Source organism: Haemaphysalis longicornis, unplaced genomic scaffold, assembly GCF_048455015.1.
Source record: "Haemaphysalis longicornis isolate Haplotype H1 unplaced genomic scaffold, Haemaphysalis longicornis Haplotype H1 scaffold_7, whole genome shotgun sequence".
NCBI classification, from domain to species: Eukaryota; Metazoa; Arthropoda; class Arachnida; order Ixodida; family Ixodidae; genus Haemaphysalis; species Haemaphysalis longicornis.
In genome coordinates, this window is record NW_027526422.1 from 67,302,914 (window position 1) to 67,322,393 (window position 19,480).

Below are 19,480 nucleotides of genomic sequence, written 5' to 3' on the forward strand. Positions count from 1 at the left end.
TATTTGCCAACGGTTGTTCACTTTTTGGCATTGTGTAGCAATTGTTACCAGCTGAATATGATTTGTATGGCTTTCTGGTGGAACCAAATAAAAGTTCCTTCATTTTCGCCGGATTTCTTTCATGAAACAGCATTAGGTTATGCATTTATTTCTTGTATCGTTATATCAAAACCTTTTGCCCCAGCAAAAGGTTTTGTATTTTAAAAGGTACTTTGCATAAGAAATGTATGTAAAACATAAATGAATGCATTTGACCACCTCTCTATATAGCGTACATGTTTTGATAGCATAGCGCAGGCTCATAACAAATGTTAAAATTTTGGCTACAAAATTTTTGCCACCTAGTACCCTTTCAACCCTTTCAGTACCCTTTCAGCCCTTTCAGTCCAGCCCTTTAAATTTTGAAATTTAAGTTTAGGTAAGGCAGAGCTTATTTTACTCTTCGGCCTTGCATTAAAAGGTCTAACAACACACATGGGATATCAGCGCAACGCTTTACTGCAGCAAAAATGCAATGTGCAGTCGTGCTGATTCACCCAGACGCATTAATATTTAAATATACGCGTCTTTGGCATACGCCTATAAACACAAAGTATCTGCACATCTTTCGAAGTCAACGAAGCTCCCCACCCCAGTTTAGCGCCCTCCCCACTTGTGTGAGCTTTGTCCCCGTTATGGCAAAGAAAATATTGGGCTGAGAATTACCACGAAGAGCTTTGTACAGCGGTGGCCCCATATTGGACAGGGCACTCAGGGCCTAAGTCAGCAACCTTTGACGCTCATAAATGCCTTGCGGGCACTAGGCAACAGTTTGTCCAGTGAAACTCTACGGGTAATTTGCATATTGAACAGATTTTATTATTGCTTCACTAATACATTCAATGTGATTGCATTCGCTGATCAATTGGACAGAGCACTTTGGTCAACGCCAAGTTGTGTGGTGGCGTTCCGGAGTGTATTTTTACCTAAGGCAGAATAAAATATAAATTGTATTGGGTCCAACATCTTATGTTTTATTATATCCTAAATGCCGATAATTAGGCATGAAACGTCTTTAGTTATATTCATTATTCACCTATAAGGTACGGTAACAGCCAGTGCGACCTGCTAAAAACTCTGAGTGGTGAGATGGAAGCGGAAAACGCAACGTATTCGTTTAGTGTATAAACGCTTTCAATTGCAAGGGCTCGTTTCAAACGGGTGAGTGTTTTTAGCGGCGATTGTAACCGAATCGGTTATGGCGTGAACATACAAAGCTACGGTTATGGTGTTTTTTGTTGGTAGAGGGCCTGCTAGTTGTTAATTTTTCAATGCATGCATTCAAGTATTAAGAAGGAAGGCAGACAAATTTTCCAACAGCATATTCGTAACAAATACGCATGCGCAACCAGAATGAAGCATCATAAAGATACAATCAAGGTGTTATATGATTTGGTGCGTAGGAATTGATTGCAGCAATTTGATCTCTGACAACATATTATGCAAACATATGTGTTCGTTCCTTGTGGACATCACCTCTTTTGTAACGAAATTAAGTGGGAATGCATCGTGGCAGTACTTCATGCTTATACAAAGATATGTGTTCGGTTTCTGCAGCAATGATTGGGTATTGAGTTGAACTCTTCCGTGGCGATCTTGTTGGCTGAAATGTGTCAGAATTACTACTAAAACAAACTTACTACTAAAACCAAGCCCTCAAAGTACAGACAAAAATGTACAGGTTCACGTTTGCTATACAGCATATTTATTTCTTAAATGAAAAGAACCGGGGAGGAAAAACCGGGAAAATGATACCACCAAAGAAATAGGAAACAATATGAGACAAAAATACAAATGCAAAACATCGGCATCAAGGCCCACTCTTGGGGTCCATCATTTTAGACCCAAAAGGTTCCCGAAAAGGGACGAGTGGTTCCCCAAATTCGATAGAAGAAAATCCTAAATCTTGCGATAAATCAAAGCACAATCTTGCGCTTCGCAATGAGACCACAGCTTTCGCTACGGATGGTTGACTTCACATCTTGGCCATTTAACCCTTGAGTGTTCCAAAGATCGGACACCGTGTGGTACTCTCCCACCTCCGAGGAACGCAGGCGCGGAAAGGAATCTACGTTGACTTGGTTGCTATAAGAGAATAAGTTACTAATCTGTAGGAGATTCAAATGTACGTATGTGAACGGAGCTGTCGCACTTGTTTTTTAGTGTGGCCACGACGCCTGCAGCACTCCGCTCGAACAACTAGTACAATTATACACTACTTCGGTATTTTTTTTATTATACTGCACCATTCAACTCACTGCGCGGACGCGCGCACACAGAAGAAAACCAGGGCATGCGCATATACCAATATTCGAAATGACAATAAATATTAATACCAACTACCCAAAACAAGTACCTCAGTACGCTTGTCTCATAGCGGAAGATCAGTGTAACACCACAGACCGGTGTAAAGAGCCCAGGTCTGCGTTATCACTGAACAGCCGCCGCTCCCTCTCAGCTCCTGTATCAAAAGATAGAGCTGTCATTTTAAACTATGTACACTGTCGCCCTTTCACGTCATGGTTTTCAGCGACTCGACTATATGAGCAGATACGTGTCATGTCGTTTGATATGCTCGGTCTAATATAGAAGGCTACATAGCGGGTGAAGAAGAGCTAGCTGGAATGCTAAGGCCCCGTCCAGGGCCTTCAATTCATTGCCAACCTTACGACGCTGCTAGCTTAGGTGCCACAGCTTTAAACAGATGTGGGTTGGTGCTCTCGATCCCCAGTGACCACACCGTTTAAAGACAAAGAGAGCTGCCTGAGTCAAGCAAGTACGTCATGTCTTCTTGCAGCTTACAAAAGCAAGGATAAGATGCTAGCAACGTTGGCGACGATTTCATCTTGTCGCAATGTGTTAATAGTGTCTTGCTTCACGTAACCGCTAGTTTAATGGTTTCGTATTGGTTAGTTGAACATGCCCTTGCGAGATGGAGGTCATGTAGCGCTGTTCCTTCCAGCTACAGCTGCTTTCAACAGTTGGATGGAGTGTTAAGGACAGCAGCAAAAAACGGAACACGACTCCTTCTTGCGAACTCGCTTTTAGCGAAACAGCACGTTTTCAACTAAACATGCCAACAGGGTTTGGGCGAGGAAATATGTTTTCTTCGTGATGAAGCGTTCACACAAATCCTGATTCCACAAGCACGGCGAACAAGAGGAAGGTGAAGTATAGGGCCAGAAGAACACCGCCGTAGACGCGCTTGCTGTTGAATCGCAAAACTGTCATGGTGCCCAGTGAAGACAAGAGGCTGGTGGCCAGGGCCGAGAACAGAACTGTGATAAGCTTGGTGTACTGGAGCTGGAGAAAAGAAATACAGGGGACGGGCTGTAGTAACGCAAAGGGCTACGGTTTGCGGTTGTTTATTAAAAAAAGCTGCACTGAAGCGACCTGTCATCATACGCTGGAAAACTCATTACACGTGGCAATAAAGAAATGGGGCTTTATGTAAGTTTCAGTTTCGAAATAAAAATGTGGACTACGCTATTTTTATAAATCTTCAAAAACATGACAACATCATGTGCTTTTAATATTAATAATCGTGCTAACGCTTCCTCTTGGGATTTTCATTAATGAATTTTCAGTTTTAAAGTTTTTCGAAGTAACATTGGGCCTTCAGTATTTTGCGTAGGTGAAGCAGCCAATAGTTCAGGCTACACGGAGTTCTTCAAGTTCCAAGAAACATCCCGTAGACTGATATTTAATATTTTTCTTCTTCGGATATAAGACTACGGTGGCACAAATATCACACCTGTGACTTTATACTTGGTAACATAATGTCCTTACCGGCAAGGGACCGCGGCGTGAAATAATTTTCCTAGTTATTTTGTTATTTTTCTAAATATATTGCTTGGCAATCGGCACTCAGTTTGAAATAGAGCAAATAACTTTTTGTACTCTGTTCTAAAAATATGAAGCTTCCCTGATCTTGTAAAATACAACTCTGATTAAATTGGACATTTGTTTGCAACAAATACGGTAAAACAACAGGTCAGAATAGCAGTCCCTTATTCAATTTATACTTGAAGATTCATGATTGGACTCAAAACTGAGGCTTCAGGTAATTTAGGCATTTAAACAAGGCATCCCGAAGGTGAATTTGTAAAGAGCCCTTCCCATAGAGAAGTTTTCTTGTTTGGTAATAGTTAGTGCACTTACCACAAGGACACCGTTTGTTCCCGCAAGCTGAATGATGGTCGGGATTCCAACGCCGAGAAGAAGGGCTGAGTTGACAGTCAAGGTTTCTTACTATCTGATGAAACATTTCTACGCTAACACAAACAGTACAGAAAAAATCATGGGGTTAGAAAATTTGTGCTGGAGGATTTCCTAACGAAGCAAAGGTAATATGAAAATAAGACGCGACTTTCCTTTTTTAACTCCAAAACAATTTTTTGGGAGCCAGAGACGATGGCTCCATTACTTAGGAAGCTCGAAATACAAAGAAAGATTTGAAATCTCCGGCTCAGCGCTCAACTTGATTCCGCACAAAAAAGTTCTGAAGACGTGCTTGGGGGCGAAAAGACGGGTTGTGGATGTGCTGGCTTAAATGTCTATGTACGAGGTCAAGAAGAAAACTGAAACCGGTCTATTTTCACTCAAGCTAGTCTAGCCAAGTAGAGCATTTCATCTATGCCGTGGCGTGTCCATGGACTCTACGAGTGCTTCAGACAATAAACATAAAACTCAGGCTTACATTACAGAACAGTTCGCTAAACTAACTAACTTTTAATGTTTTAGATAAATTCGCCAAACTGCTTAAGTTTTAATGTTTCATAAAAAAAAACGAGTTATTTGTGTTCTCTAAAATATCATTGTATACGGACACTGTCTCGTTGTTGCAAGAGTCGCACACAAATGGTGCCACGAGCTTATCCGATGGAGTCGTCGCACCCGCCAGTTTTTTTTTTTAATTTTGTGGACTACATGTACCTGGGATTGGGGGGGGGCGCCATATTTGAGGGCTTCTGATTGATTTTGACCACCCGGGGATCTCAAACATGCGACATAATGTCCACACACGGGTGTTTTGCGGCCACCGCGACCCCACCCGAACCCGCGTCGTCGGGCTCAGCAGCACACCTCTTTAGCCACTGCGCCATCGTGGAGGGTACCCGCAAATGTTCGCTTTGTGCACCAATCTCTATTTGGTTTCCTTGTTATATAGAGCTATTTAAACTTCAAGCATGGGCATTGCAAATTCGAAGCACGCCATCCACGAAAACTTTTGATTCGGTTATGGATGGCGTCAGCCTATCTTTAAACCTTCACGCTGACATGGCAGGTGACACAATTTTTCTTCTTTTTGCACCGCAAAGGCAGTTAATCTCAAAAATCTAAAATTTTTTATTTTGCCAAAGTTGTCTTTTGACTAAAGCAAAGGTAAATGACTCCTCTTTAATGCCATTGAGGGTGGGAGGATAAATAAAAGTGCACATTTTGCGTCGATGGGTGCCCGTGATTATATTACCGGCATTAAAGGCAAAAGTGTCGTTGATAGGGTGCTCCCTTATTCTTAATGTGGCCGTTGAACAACAGTAACGATCTTACGCGACGACAAATGTGATGGATGCAAAAGCTGCTTACACCACCTTGTGCACAAAAGGATACTCAGACAGGGCGTTCCAAAACACGCTGAAATGGCCATCTTCGGGTAGCCCTTTCTCGCAATGTTTACATTGGCCAGGAAATCTGGAAGATGGTGGGAAGAGTAGGTTAGGGTAATGTTCCCCGGACGCTTTTACGGAGTATTTACACACTAGTCCACACGTGACACGTTAGAAATGTCTTGTTCCCACAAATCAACGCAGTCGTCTTCTCTTGTTTCTAATGAGGACGACGCATTCGTCGATATTCATCCTGATAACATGTTTAAATAACACCATACCCTTTAATAAATCTTATCAATGCAATATTATTAAAAGGCAGACTTTGTATGGTATTTTGAAGGGCTTTTGGTATTGTACACTTTCAGGCCACTTATAAGAAATGTCCAGCTTGGAAAGAAGACAGCCGCGGCGAGCGGGACTAATAAGCAATCGGCATGTGCACAAAAAGAGGCAGTGACTTTACTATGCAATCAATGTACAGTTTACTGAAGAAAATACGCACCAAGAAGGCCGTTGCCCCATGCCAGTATGGTGAGTCCGAGTATGGCGTCACTGATGCGGAACACGATTCCGACGGCCTGTGATGTTAAAAAGGAACATAATTTCAGTTTGGTGCTTTTCATTAAATCAACTACATTACGTTCCTACAGCCTAATTGAACGTGCACGCACGCTTCGTCCGAATGCACGTGAACATCCAGCATCTGTTTGTGTGGTGAAAATATGGGGAATAACAAGGGTAAACACACGATTTGGATCGAAAAGTCGGTGTGCGCTGTGACACAGCATGACCAAAACTATCATGTAAGTTGCATTGTGTAAAGTGATGCACAGAACCCGTTGTTTTAAGTAAAATCCTATGCTAAGAATAAGCGTAAAAATTAAGACTACACGTACGAAGTTCTTATGAGACAGTGAATGCAAAAGCGTTAGGTAAAGAAACAAAGTGGTGGATTACGTGTCCACCTAGCATAACGAATTGGTGAGTTTGAGATATTTTCATTAGCGCATTTCTCCATAAACTGGGGTAGAAGGAAAAGTAAGATAGTATACGTCCACACAAATTTTCAAGCATTAAAATTAGGCGAGCTCACGTGCGTTCTCTATCTAAACTAACCGCTGGAGAATGTTCGCCAGTTTTACGCACTTGGGAAACTACAATTCTGTGCCCTTAAGCAGATGAAAAAGTTACTTATTACCTTACCAGCTATTGCAACATATCTATACAAATTCATAATAGATACCAATCAAATCCTTAAATAATTTCGTGCCTTGGTGAAGTGGCTTTATAACCAACAATGCCATTGCTAGGCTAAATGATAGCAACTACAGTGCTTTCATTTGCCCTTTTGTTCACCTGGAGCAAGACGACAATCTCCATGGAGATCACGTAGATCCAGGCGACACCGACAAAGAAACCGACGTAGCCGAATGCGAAGTGGTACTTGGGCGCTTTGTCGTTGGTAGACGTGAGTAGCACCACCTTGCCGACCAGAGCTCCCGCTGCGGCGACAATCGCCCACAGAGGAAGCACGCCACTTATCTGCACAGTGCCCACTGGGAGCGAATAAGACAAGCAAAGGCTGTGAGCGACAATGAAGTGACGAGAACTTTGCTAAAAGTTGCTCGAGACTCCCCTTGTAGTTTTAGCGCGACGTAGGAAAGTAAGACACTGTAAGAGGCAAGAAGGACTGATTTGCTGTGATCCCGTTTCTTTGGTCGAGCTTAACATACTGCTGAGGAATACAAACGAGCCTCAACCCACAGCCTACTCAATTGAGGGCCTCACCAATGGGCTCATGACTTGCATAAATTAAGGCAACCGAGGAATGGGAACACCTACAAAAGAGAGCTCATATCCATGGGACGTTGGAGGGTGTTTTATCGCATATTTCTTTTCATTATCGCATACTTCATTTTTACTGAAACATGATCACCGAGTATTACCTTGTGTTACCCTGCGGCGTTGAAGGTGTGAGGGAGAGGATGTAATGTGGCTAACATCTACATCTGATGGATGTAATGGATGATTTAATGGAGCTAACATCTCACTAACATCTCTATTGTAGTTCTTCATATTTATACTGACTGCTCATGTTTTACCAGTTTTTATGTACTTTTTGACAAGACACCCCACAGTGATAAAGTATGGGACCTCTTTCTGAATTCCTTACCAATTTATGTACTATATTATTCGAAAACTCTCAAATAAACTTCAAATCTCAAGATGTACTGTGAGCTCTTTCAAGATAGTTCTGCAAAGACACACTCCCGGGCAATTTCTGCAGCTTTAGTTAAGAAATGTTCTCATGTCAAAGGCTTATTTTAAAGACAACCGTTTGTGGTGTGAGTTTGTGAGTTACATGCACTGAATTGTTAGTATTTAAACTTTCTCGCACTTAGGAACAAACTGTTTCAATGGAGTGTTGGTACACATCAAATGCGGCCTGAATAGTGCTGTTGTAGGGCGGTGAAGCGTTGCCCGAGCGTTTGTGCACATAGCTGAATTTTTCCTACGCAGTGATGGAAATATGTTTCCGATATCAATTGTAGATTCTAGCGTTAAGGCTTATCTCGCAAAAAAGGTATGTACTACCAATAATATTCCGCTTACGTCCAAAAACGAAGACAAGGAACACTGGTGCGGTGATGCAGTGAATCACATTGAGAGGGCGGCACCAGTTGTTGTTCCTCTTTGTCAGATCTACGACGGGCGTGGTGATCGCTAGAGTGAAGAAAACCGGTATCTGCAAAAACCGGGATCGAGTACACTCAACACATACAAAGTAGTTTATATATCAAATAAAATCGCCTGTGAAAGTAAACTCCATCGTAAAAACAGAGGCAGAAAAAATAACTGCCTTCAGCTATAAAACATGCAGAAGCACACGCTGAAACACCTATTTTATTCACATTTGATGAGATTTTAGTTGTTTTTTACGGGAATAGAATAACACAACCGTAGCTAAACCAATTTAATCGTGTCAATATTCAATCGCAATTTTGGGATGTGTGGCTTGCCAAATCACGAGTTATTATCGTACCTGAAGCGGCATCAATATTGGACCTTATACCGCTTTGGCAATCATCACGAAGCAATCCTGAGCAACGCTAACTAGCAGGATTTCGCCTGCTGGGTGTGAGAAACACTCGCAAAATGAGGACCCTAGACGCTCAAACTCTTGGTAATGCTTTTGTGATAATACTTGACCCTGTTTTGCATAAATATACAGATCAATGACTTCCCTACAAGATTACAGAATTTTGAGCGCTCGAATCATAATGTCGTTAGCTTTTCTTATCGTGCCAACAATAGGCTGGAACAGGTTTTTTGTTTGGCTTGCTCCATTATAACCTATATTGAGCTCACCGCACTTGTTTAACGCATTTTATTCTGCAAGAAAAATCATCACTATACCATGATCTGGCCCATACAACCATAATTTCGCAGCGTATCACCATTTTCTGAAGACGAAAAACTCTTGTACGTTTCTAAAGCCGATAATATTAGGTCGCAGCCATTACGAGACTAAACGATAACCTCGCATTTTCTTTCTCATGCTCAGGTATGGTGAAGTTGTTGTTCACCCCAGAAAAAAGAAATCAATTTTCAGAAGTATGTTTGCCTGAATATAACGCTGTTTACACCAGTAGAAGAGTCATATTGAGCGGTAACAACACGAACATGATCCGTTATAAAATATTGCCCGTGCACAAGAGCGTTTTCTTTTTCACGGTGCTGCGAAAGCCACGCTGTTTGGTTATTTGTCGTTTTTAACGCGCACTTATCGAACAAGATTTTTTTACTGAGGTATTGATAAGTACGTACCTTAAAAATGCTGACGAGGTACATCATAAATGGTTCCTTGTCTTTCTCGTCGAGGTTTACGGACAGCAGTTTGTTGATCACGTCAAGAACAAGATGCGTTCCGTTCTCTTCTTTGGCTTCTGGTGGGGAAGGAGCCTTCTCTGGGTTCGACGTTCGTCTTGGTTTCTCGATCGTTATTTCGAGGGTATCAACTGCAAAAAAGAAGGGCTTTGAGCTTGTGGAAGCCAAAGTTGGGCTCCTATATAAAAACCCTGCGGAAATGTGTAGTACACCTACAGTGTTCTCGTTGCCCTAAGTATAATTCTATGGTTAATATCACTGGCTTAAGGAAGAATCCCGTGCTTTTTCCCTGAATATTTGACAAATAGGGCAACCGTAACAACCAAACGGAACTCGTCCAAATTGGCTCACCGTCGACTTCCTCCTCAAGACTGTCTGCACCGAGATTAATGTAGTAGACGCCCTCATCGGGATCTGGTTGTGTGTTGTTCTTCACAGGTGCCTCCACATCGCTTGGCGGCTCGGTGTTCAAATACCTAAAGGCTGTGGGGACACAAAATATTTCATCAACCAAAACTCTGAGGTGTACAAACAGCATGCCCAATTTCCAACTGCTGTTTATGGGCCTGTTTAGGAATTTTGACATCTATTTGCTTCGGCCATAGAGTCTGGTAGATACTTTCCAGTCAAGTCTTTCTCTTGCATTTGTAGGGACCATTGGCTTAGCTTGAACTCATAATTTTGAGTTGTGTTGGGTTACATTATTGAAACTAGTACAATTTATTTTTCAGTGGGATCTGCGAAAGATTCTATTCTTTCTTTTTCATGAGAGGCAGATAAAACTACGAATTTTTCAAGCACAAAACTTGGTTGAGGATAAACGAGTCGGAAAAGTGCCAAGTAAATCTTTAGCGACCTCAATAATAGCACAGCGATTGTGCAAACTTACCGATGGGAACGACGTAGCTGCGCTCCGGATCATCAAAGTTTGCACGCCTTCCTTTGAACGTAAATTCCGTCGCAACAACATCTGTTTCTGTAATCGAACGGGGGAGGAGGGCAGAGACGTGCCGGTAAGATATGCGGCTCAGGAATTGGCGTCAGCCACATAAAAACGACACAAGTGAAGAGAACAGGTACCCTCGACGCATACCAGATGATCCACCATAAAAGGACTTGAGAAGACCGCCACAAGAACACACCCAACGCACTCGCAATCTACGTTCGCGTTCGCGTACTCCCTACAGGCGACCCGGGGAAGCAGCAGCTCGTGCGTTCGGCGTGTCCTTGCGCCGGTCTTCTCGGCGTCCCTTTATGCTGAACGCAAAATACCTGCTCGCGTTACCGGTTCATTCCCATTTGTTGCGATGTACCTGTTCTTTGGACCAAGAATTGCGGTACCGGTACCTGATGGTTTGTTCTTTTTTGTTCGGACTTGGCCGTGTGGTACGTACTCATTCGTGTCTTAAGCGTAAGGTTGGCAATTGCCAGCGTGTGTTTTTGGCGTTTTAGCGTTCTTGGGCGGGACACCACTCAGTGGGCGGTGAGGCGCCATCTTAGCGCTGGTGCCTGGAAGACAAAGACCCAAAAGTTAAGGCATCTGTCCTGCGCTCGAGCACTCGGGGTTTTTCCGTCTGCAAAAAGAGCATCGATATTGACAGCCACATTACACTGCCACTTGCCCTTCAGTGGATTTACCTTCAACAGCAGAAATTTTGTGCGGACTTTTTTTTTATCCGTGACGTTTGTCGTTTCTTGAAGAAGAAGATTAAACCTTTAATTTGATATCGAATAATAATCTTAGGGCTGCATGTAACTTTCTCAAATGCTCAAAGTACCGTAAAAACTACTGCATGCCTTCAAACAATATTTTCTTTTTTTCGCAATGAATATTAGGGCCTTAATAATTGCACGAAAATAAGAAGAGCAGTAAAATATTCATATAAGTGCCACAACCAAATGATTTCTACCCTTAAACTTGAAGATTACTAAACGCGGGTCGCCTAAACTCAGTACTCGAACGCAGGATATGCAAGCAAGAAGCCATAGCATGCAAGTTCCCGACACCAAGAAAATAACGATGACAGCGGAGAAAGCAAAACGGGATGGCAACTTCAAAAATTCAGCAGGTCTTTTGTGCGCATATATACGCACATCACAACCCAATTGATAATACACAAAGTGGACGAAGACAAAAGAACACAAACGAACAGAACAACAGCATAGACACACGTCCACAAGCAAGGCATTACCGAGCTAACAAAGAATGTTCCCCGTGCAAAACCTTCACTTAGCCCAGAGAAACTAGTTTGCAAAAAAGTAACATTTTCCTAGTTTGTATTTATCATGCTCACCAATCCCTAGTTGTAGCAGAAACAGTGCGCGATAGCAAGCAAAACAAAACTCAGAGAGCTTACAACTCTCGAGGTGTCTCTGGAAGAAGGGAAGGAACAGTATGCGTCACGCTGTTGCGTGCGGTGAGTAAAAGAAAGAGGGAAGGGGATAACAGTAGCGCCTTACGGTTGCCGACGTGCGTGAGAAAACAGAAACACCAACTCCGACTTTTAGCAGCCACGCCCCTAGAGAAACAGGGTGCGCTCTTTCCGGCAGCACACAGCGGCGCACCTTTCTCCTCCATAGGCCAGAGAAGAGAGAAGCAACCGTTTGTCGCAAGCGGTCTGCTAGAAGTTCGAGAGACGAGCCACTGCCTCCGCACGCACGAGCCGGCTGCCCCCAGCAGTGCACGCACGGCAACTGGTGGACGGGTGTGGTGGTGTCGTAGCGCCGCATGGCGCCCTGGTTTGGCAGGTTGCACTGCAAACCACGGGCGCCAGAACCGTTGGTCTTGTGGCGAAGCACCTACCGTTCTTGGCAGGCTTTTCGTCCTCGCACGCTTTTTCCTGGTCGCGCTGTTTGCGATCCTGGTCTTTGGCCAGGTACCTCTGGTAAACTATACCGCTCACGATGACCACAGTAATGTACGCGCAGTACAGGCAAATGAAACCTGCGAGCAGGAAGGAGGCAAGGAGGAGGAAAAAAACGGATGATGTTTTGTAACTACCGTTGCCAAAGTATCGATTGGCATTTACACAGCCCCAGCGCCAAAGCATCTGTCGGTATATACACATCTAGTACGCACCCTGCTTACGCATGTTTGCACAGATTTAAAAATACACTACTCATTAGCAATTTTAGCCCCGATGCTTTTCCAGGAGCTTTAAGATACAACTTCACAACATTTTTTTGGCCTCAGAGTGGATCTCCCATTAGAGGAAAAATGCTAGGAGGACTTGTTGAAAGTTCTTACGCCCCTTAAAGCATAACCGAAATCAGTTCAACGCTTTATTTCGAGGTAAGAGACTTTAAATTCCTGGAATCTAGAAAGCGGTTTGTTTCATGTTGTCAGCATTATAATTACCTGTTACTTGCATGTCTTACCTATAGCATGCATTATGTTGATCTGGCCGGCGTAGAACAGGTAGAAAGCCCAGGACGCGGCGGAAAAGTAGAAAACGCAGTCTCTGAAGAATGGTCGCGCCGCCATCTTGAATGGTCTCGTGAGAAACACCGAACCAGCCACGACTGTTGTGACGAATATTCCTCCGCCTGTTAAAAGCAATGAAATTCAATCACGCCAAATTTCCCAGAATAACCATTTTTTGTTGATTTGAAATGTTTTGACAACAAACTGAGCGTTATGAGGCATAATAAAATCCAAGGAAGGTCTAGCCATATCAATGCGTTCTAACAGCGTAGATTGGATTGACATTACGTGACGCAAACTTCACATATGTTTCCTTTCTCTTCGAGTAGTATGTGCTGTAAGTTTATTATCCCGAGACATTTCTGTCACCTCACTCTAAAGTAAAATTAGACGAGGTGTATATTGCTCAGAATTGATGTTTGTTTGGGTGTTTTTTCGATCAGCAATCAGAACTGTTTTGACTAACCTTATATCTCTAAATTGACGAATTACACAATAAGATGGAAGTATATTAAGCCTGATATGATTCGGCGAACACAACGTTGGAAAGAAAACTAGTCCCTCGTTCATTTGCTGATGTGGGAAGTGCAAAACTATTGGCATGAAAAGTTACTTAACAGAACAAAAGAGGAGAATAAAATTACGTAGCAGTGGTATTCATCATTAGTACCACTGGGATGAGTATTTTAAACGAAAGGGATCGTCAGTGAACCGATTAAGTCTAATCAAACAGTAAGAAGTGCAAACTACGTACCAATAAGACCTCCGATGACAAGTTCGTATGAGCCCTGTCTTATTCCAGCAATTGAAGAGAAGATGTCCGGGGCACCATTCCCGAAAGCCAGAAGTGTGACCCCATGTGTTTCAGTCAAGGGACAACGTAGCACAAAGCAACAACAAACGTTTTCATTTTTAGGCAGCTTTGATAGAAATATCGAATGTCAAAGAAACCCACTGAACATGGCAAGGCATAGCAACAGTTTTCCTGGATAAAATCAGTTGGCGTGAATAAAATGCAATGTTGTTATTACGAGTTGTTAACTTGAAGGACCACGATTAAAAAACTGTAATTCCCATGATGAATGTTGTGCTTTATTGAAATCGGAAATTAGTTTTAAGGGAAGCCAAAACGAGTGAAGTAGTAAAATGTATCGTTTTGGAGGCCAAAATTGACCTCGTAAAGATCTGAGATACACATATGTAGCGTAAATTTACACACAAAGGATACTGCCATGTTTTGGGACATGTGAAGGGTCTTTGAGATCACGAACAACGATGGCGTTAGGCTGAAAACAAAAAGAACGCATTGTGGCATTTGGCATTGTGGCATTTGAACGCATTTGCCACTTACGAGAATTCTCGTAGGAAGAAAGCATCGACGAAAAATACTCATTTGTATAAAATCACAGTGGACGTACGCGTATACAAGTATGCTGAGGAAACAATGACATTTAATTCTCTTCAACAGAAGCGGCTGGAACCTACATAACTAGTCCGAAGAAAGAAGCCACTATAGCTCGACACACTTGTTCATAATGTTAATCAAGTGCTTTGTGAATATGCGGGCTTGTAACTAGTTCTTTCCAATGCCTTGATGCACTAAATAATGTGCACTTTGCGGCAAAATAAGCCGGGGCACGCGATCGCGTGGCAAAATGCATTGCCCCGCCATCTGACGATGCGCTTCTGCTGTCGAAACATCGATGCGCGCGTGCGCATCCACCCACAACCACTACCCTGTCTTCTTTCCACTCAAGAAGCACAGCTGATCACACTCAGCGTTTGGCGCTAGGGTACAGTTTTTTTGCTCAACACTTCTCACTCGAACGCTCTTCGGTAGTGAATGGCGAGGGTTAATGCGTGGCTCGCTCTGCCCTGATCCGATCGATAACATAACTTGTTTTTCTGGGTGACGAATTTGTGGCTCGTATCTTGAATCGCGTGTTTGTATTTCTTGCCTAAAACATGCCGTTGGTTGTTAACTAAGAATATGCACGCCCTCGGCGTCCATCGCTGGAGCGTGTGCAAGTGTAAAGTGTTAAAAAAGTGACCCCCTATCGCCAAACGCTGAATGTGATCAGCTTTGCCACTTGAAGCGAAGAAAAAAACAAGGTATCGATCGTGGGTGAACGCGCACGCGCACATCGATGTTCTGACACCAGAAGTGCTTCGGCAGGTGGCGCGGCGATGCATTTTGCCACGCGCTCGCGTGCCCCGGCCTATTTTGCCACCGGGTGTGCCAATCAAAATATTACCGAAATCTAAAAAAGAAAAGAAACGTCTGAGCACTTGCAGAATAGGACCATTTGAAGCGTGCATGACCTGGTCAGGACATGACTGTATCCTGCCATTGTATCTCGCTGTATACAATGTAGTAGACTGCCGTTCTAAACCATAATGATTTTCATATAGTTGTCCAGCATCACGATTATGTTATAACGATAAATATAACAATGGTCCTGCTGCTTTTGCAGCTAGCTCTGACTCTTTTGATAGAAGACTTCGTTCGCAAAGCGCTATGGTTACAAATGACCGATTCTTTAAGCACTGCACTGTTTCCCGAATAAATTGGCGAATCTATGAAGCCGTTTCTTGCAGAAGGAAATACGTTTGGGCATGTTGGTTGATGGCCACACAGAAAACAAGCGCACTAATAAACAAAAGACGAAGCAAGGACAGGAGCGCTTGTAATGTCGTCGTCTCGTTTGTTGTTTATTACTTCGCTTGTTTTCTGTGTGGTCTTACTTGCAGCTGGTAATACTACTCGCACTAGCTGAAGGCTGGTGCAAACCCATCTGAAGGCTGTTATGCACAAGCAGAAAACTGGTTTCCTTGCACTTTGGAATAGAAGAAGTAACTTACAAGTCACCGGAAGTAACTCCAAGGGCCACAAAGAGTACTAGCAGCCAGCCCAGCTATCCAAGAAAGAGGAAGAGAGAAAAAAAACAGCACCCCAGGATTACATCAGGAGCGTGATTTGCAACAACGGCTATAAAATATTACTAATACTAACGACTGCGCTCCGGCCTTAATGTTACATTTTTTCTTTGGAGAAAGTTGCGCATTATATATTTCATTAGCCCAGAGGTTTAGACTAGTACACAGCGTTTTTAGTTGTCCTGCATTAGCAGTGTTCTCATTGCACCTGAAGAAGGCAGTACAGAAGGACAGTTGTTCTCAGGTGCCAAGGGCGCATGCTTATTTCTCTAGTCCTGTAAACTATTTTTTGTGTGAGGTAAAGATTTTTCGCGGAACGACTTTTAAGGTCTCTAAGTTTGACTTCCCATATGCTAAATTTTTACTCTCAAAAGTAAACGATGCAGCTTGCTGTGCTATCAGAACGAATTCGCAGATGCCTTCAGCACCATACGTTCGTAAAATTGTATCAGGATTCCAGGGAGAGGCAAGGATGAAAAGGGAAACTGGTGGGGGAAAAGGAGGCGTAGAACTAGCGGTAACGCGGAATCCGTTAACCCTAGAAGCTAGACCGTTGCTGTGTGGAAAATCCAGGAGGGGATATAGGGCGTATACATCTGGCCGCTTCAGTTGTAAGAAATCTCATATCTCAGCTTGAAAATGTCTTGCTCTCGGTTAAAACATCGGGGATATTCTGTTGTCTTCAACCACGATGCGCCCTGGCTAATAAAGTAGATGAAAATTTCTAGTTAAGTTTGAAGTAGCTCCCGAAAGATTCTAGAATACATTCACGGCCCTTTAATTCTACGAAGGATCGCCCATAGAAAATGCAAACTTCCGTTTGCTTCTGCTAGTAAGATATGAGGTGGAGTTATTGCACGATGTACTTGTGACCCGTCTGAAGCGCAATGCCTAGTGTGCCGTAGCACGGGCAAACTATTGCTCTTATCGGAGCTTAGTCATCACGGAATGTTGTTTGCGACCAGCTACTGTGACGTCCTTCGTATTACCCAAGAGATGTCTATAAAGTTAGCTAGCCTCTATAACCTGCGTTATGACGCATGGTAGCAAGGAAGTGCATTGTGCAAGGATGCGTAAATCTTCTCTACAAACATGATTGAGATTTTTTTATCTTCTGCGACGGCGGGCTTTTCTTTTTGGCCAGTTTGCTTAGGTCATAGAGAAACATACCTACACGTATAAAAGTAAGTCAAGCGTCGGTATATCACATGTCACTGCATAGATTGAGTTGAATATCATGTTTTGTTAGCTTGGCTATTTTGCAGAACAACTGCAGCGCATGAGAAAAGAAAAAAAGGGAGAAATTTTTCATTATTTTCCTTATTTGCTTGACACAATCTCGAACATATCGTTGCAGCTTTTATTTATGCTTCATGTGGACTTAGGCAAGTATCTTTTTTTCTTACGAGCTTTTTAGCAACAGCGACCAGCTTAACGAACTGCGAGGCAGACGTGGTGAGTTCGTACCTTGATGAGGGAGAAGGGCCGCTATGAGCTTTGTTTGACTGTGAAGGCTGGTGAACTCACCGTGAGTACGAGGGAGCCCGCGTAGTTTTCTGGGCCGAGGAGGCAATATATCACCTCCAGGTAGTTGACGAAGCCCATGTTGGGCACGCATGATGGTTCAGTACGTACGAAGCTGCACCTCTCAGTCAGGTTCCAGCTCGTCACGTCCCGACACTGCAAGAAAAGTGTTGCTTTGGTTATACGGGGCCATCAGACATTCCGCTTGGCTGTACAGCTTGTTGCAATATGGGCAGTGACACTTTTCAACGTAATTTAAAATTCGTCCGTTGGGCGTTAAAGACATGAAAAGAATTCTAAAAAAGCGTTGAAGCAGTTCTCTGAAATATCTGGTGCAACGCAATATCTAATGAATGCCAAAATTCATGCACCTTCGAAAGTCTGTTATTCTCTTTAAAGGTTTTCATGTGGTCTTTCACATGTGAGTCATATATGATGACTACTGCTACATATTTGTTCCATAGTTTATTACAACCGCGTCTCTGAAAATCACATGTCAATCACTAGGTTCACAAATATGCATTGGTGCTTACATAGTATAAGCCTCACAAATTTCGGTATTTGTTTCAATGCAAACCTAAAAAGCGTCGTCAGTAACTTAGCAGGGGTAAGACTTGGGCACGTTTGACGCAAAAAAATTGTTTCAAAGTATTTTTGGTGAACGTACATTTCTGAAATTTTGTGGAGAGTATACGAAAAAATTTTACCGCCAAGGCAAAATCCTCACAATAAGCGCCGAGGAATTCCCAGAGTAAATCTTGTTATCACCTTTTCAACAGGTAATAAAAAAAGTTCTTTCAGTGTGACTTCTATGCCCATATAAATACATTTTGGTCAAACCAAAAAAAAAATTGAAACGATTTAAAGTAAAGAATCGCAAGCTCTACAGTCGTACCCAAATTCCCGCAATTTTTGGCAAAAATTACAGTTGGCAAACAGGGCGACTGTTACGTAATATAAAAGGGTTAATCAAATTCATGCATAACAGAATAAATATATGTTAATTAACTAAATATGCAAACCCAAATAAAATGTGCGGTGTTACCACAGCAAAAAATATTGACGAGACGAATATTGTGCCATATGTCCACGTGCTCCATCAAAACAGTTTTTGATTCAGCAAAACGTACACTGAGATACGTAGCCATCCAGTTACGTGAAGATGCAAGCACACATTTTCGCAACAATATATGGTGACGTCTACATATTTCTTATTGTATGATATCGTTGCCAGTAGTGGTGTTATTTTTGTATGTCTTCATCACGATATTTCAAAACACTAAAGAGACGTGTGATGTGAGAAAGGGAAACGCCTCACCGTAGTGTCCAAATGGAAAGGCCTGTGAACACTAAACACCCGAAAGAAGTGAGTTTTTAATATTTTTAACTAGAAAGCTGCTGAATGAACCACCAAAACTAGGGCAAATATAATACTTTTGAGCGAGTGGCTAAACCGGATATTAATTATAAGAAAAATAAAAGAAATACAGAGAACCTTACATCTGTAGGCAATGCCCAGGAATGACAATTTTTCTTGGCATTTATATTTCAGATAAAAAAATTAGAAATAAAATACATTTTAATCCCAAACTCACCGAAACCGCCATAAACTCGACCGCAGCTGTGGACACCATTCCGGAGTATGGTAGACACTAACGCGAGGCCTCAAGCACGAGGTAGCTTCAGAGAACTGATCGGGGCGAAAAGGCACAATGTAAAAGTGGCTCCAAAGTCGTCCGCTCGGATGCATGGGCTGAAGGTGCGAACCTGTGCTAGGCGTGCGGAACCTGCGCGCGCTTAAGTAGCCGCACTCGTAAGTCACTGGCTGCATCGCCATTGGTCCAGACAAAGAGACCACGTGATCGCAGTGCACGTCCGCTTGCGTCGTGCGTGCCAATCACGGCGCATCAGCCGGTGCACTTCGGACCCGCGACGACACAAACAAATGCGGTGACGACGACGACGACGGTGCGAATGATGTGATGTCGTTTTTGTTTTTCCGGCGTGTCCTCTCCCGGACGCCCTTTACCTCATTGCTCTCTCAACCAGTGTCCTC

General features: G+C 42.9%; 1 protein-coding gene across 1 annotated transcript; it reads right to left on the bottom strand.

Annotated features, from left to right (window-relative positions):
- Positions 1 to 833: 833 nt before the first annotated feature.
- On the bottom strand, positions 834 to 19,206 carry LOC144145850 (mitochondrial sodium/calcium exchanger protein-like). The gene is made up of 16 exons (XM_077677650.1): positions 19,020 to 19,206; positions 17,428 to 17,580; positions 15,826 to 15,878; positions 14,191 to 14,249; positions 13,718 to 13,819; positions 12,918 to 13,085; positions 12,343 to 12,483; positions 10,429 to 10,515; positions 9,891 to 10,022; positions 9,480 to 9,670; positions 8,265 to 8,397; positions 7,008 to 7,207; positions 6,154 to 6,229; positions 5,653 to 5,733; positions 4,201 to 4,265; positions 834 to 3,342 (listed from the first exon to the last, which is right to left on the bottom strand). The coding sequence occupies exons 1-16, from the start codon at positions 19,056 to 19,058 to the stop codon at positions 3,163 to 3,165; spliced, it is 1,860 nt and encodes a 619-aa protein (XP_077533776.1). The 5' UTR covers positions 19,059 to 19,206; the 3' UTR covers positions 834 to 3,162.
- Between the last annotated feature and the right edge of the window lie 274 nt (positions 19,207 to 19,480).

What these genes read in the sequence shown, in the direction of transcription:
- LOC144145850 (XM_077677650.1), bottom strand. Translation starts at nt 19,058, where the DNA reads ATGGTGTCCACAGCTGCGGTCGAGTTTATGGCGGTTTCG. An exon ending in CGGGCTCCCTCGTACTCACG is followed by an intron (nt 15,879 to 17,427) that starts GTGAGTTCACCA and finishes TTTCTTGGATAG; the next exon opens with CTGGGCTGGCTGCTAGTACT. An exon ending in GAACAAACGGTGTCCTTGTG is followed by an intron (nt 3,343 to 4,200) that starts GTAAGTGCACTA and finishes TCTTTTCTCCAG; the next exon opens with CTCCAGTACACCAAGCTTAT.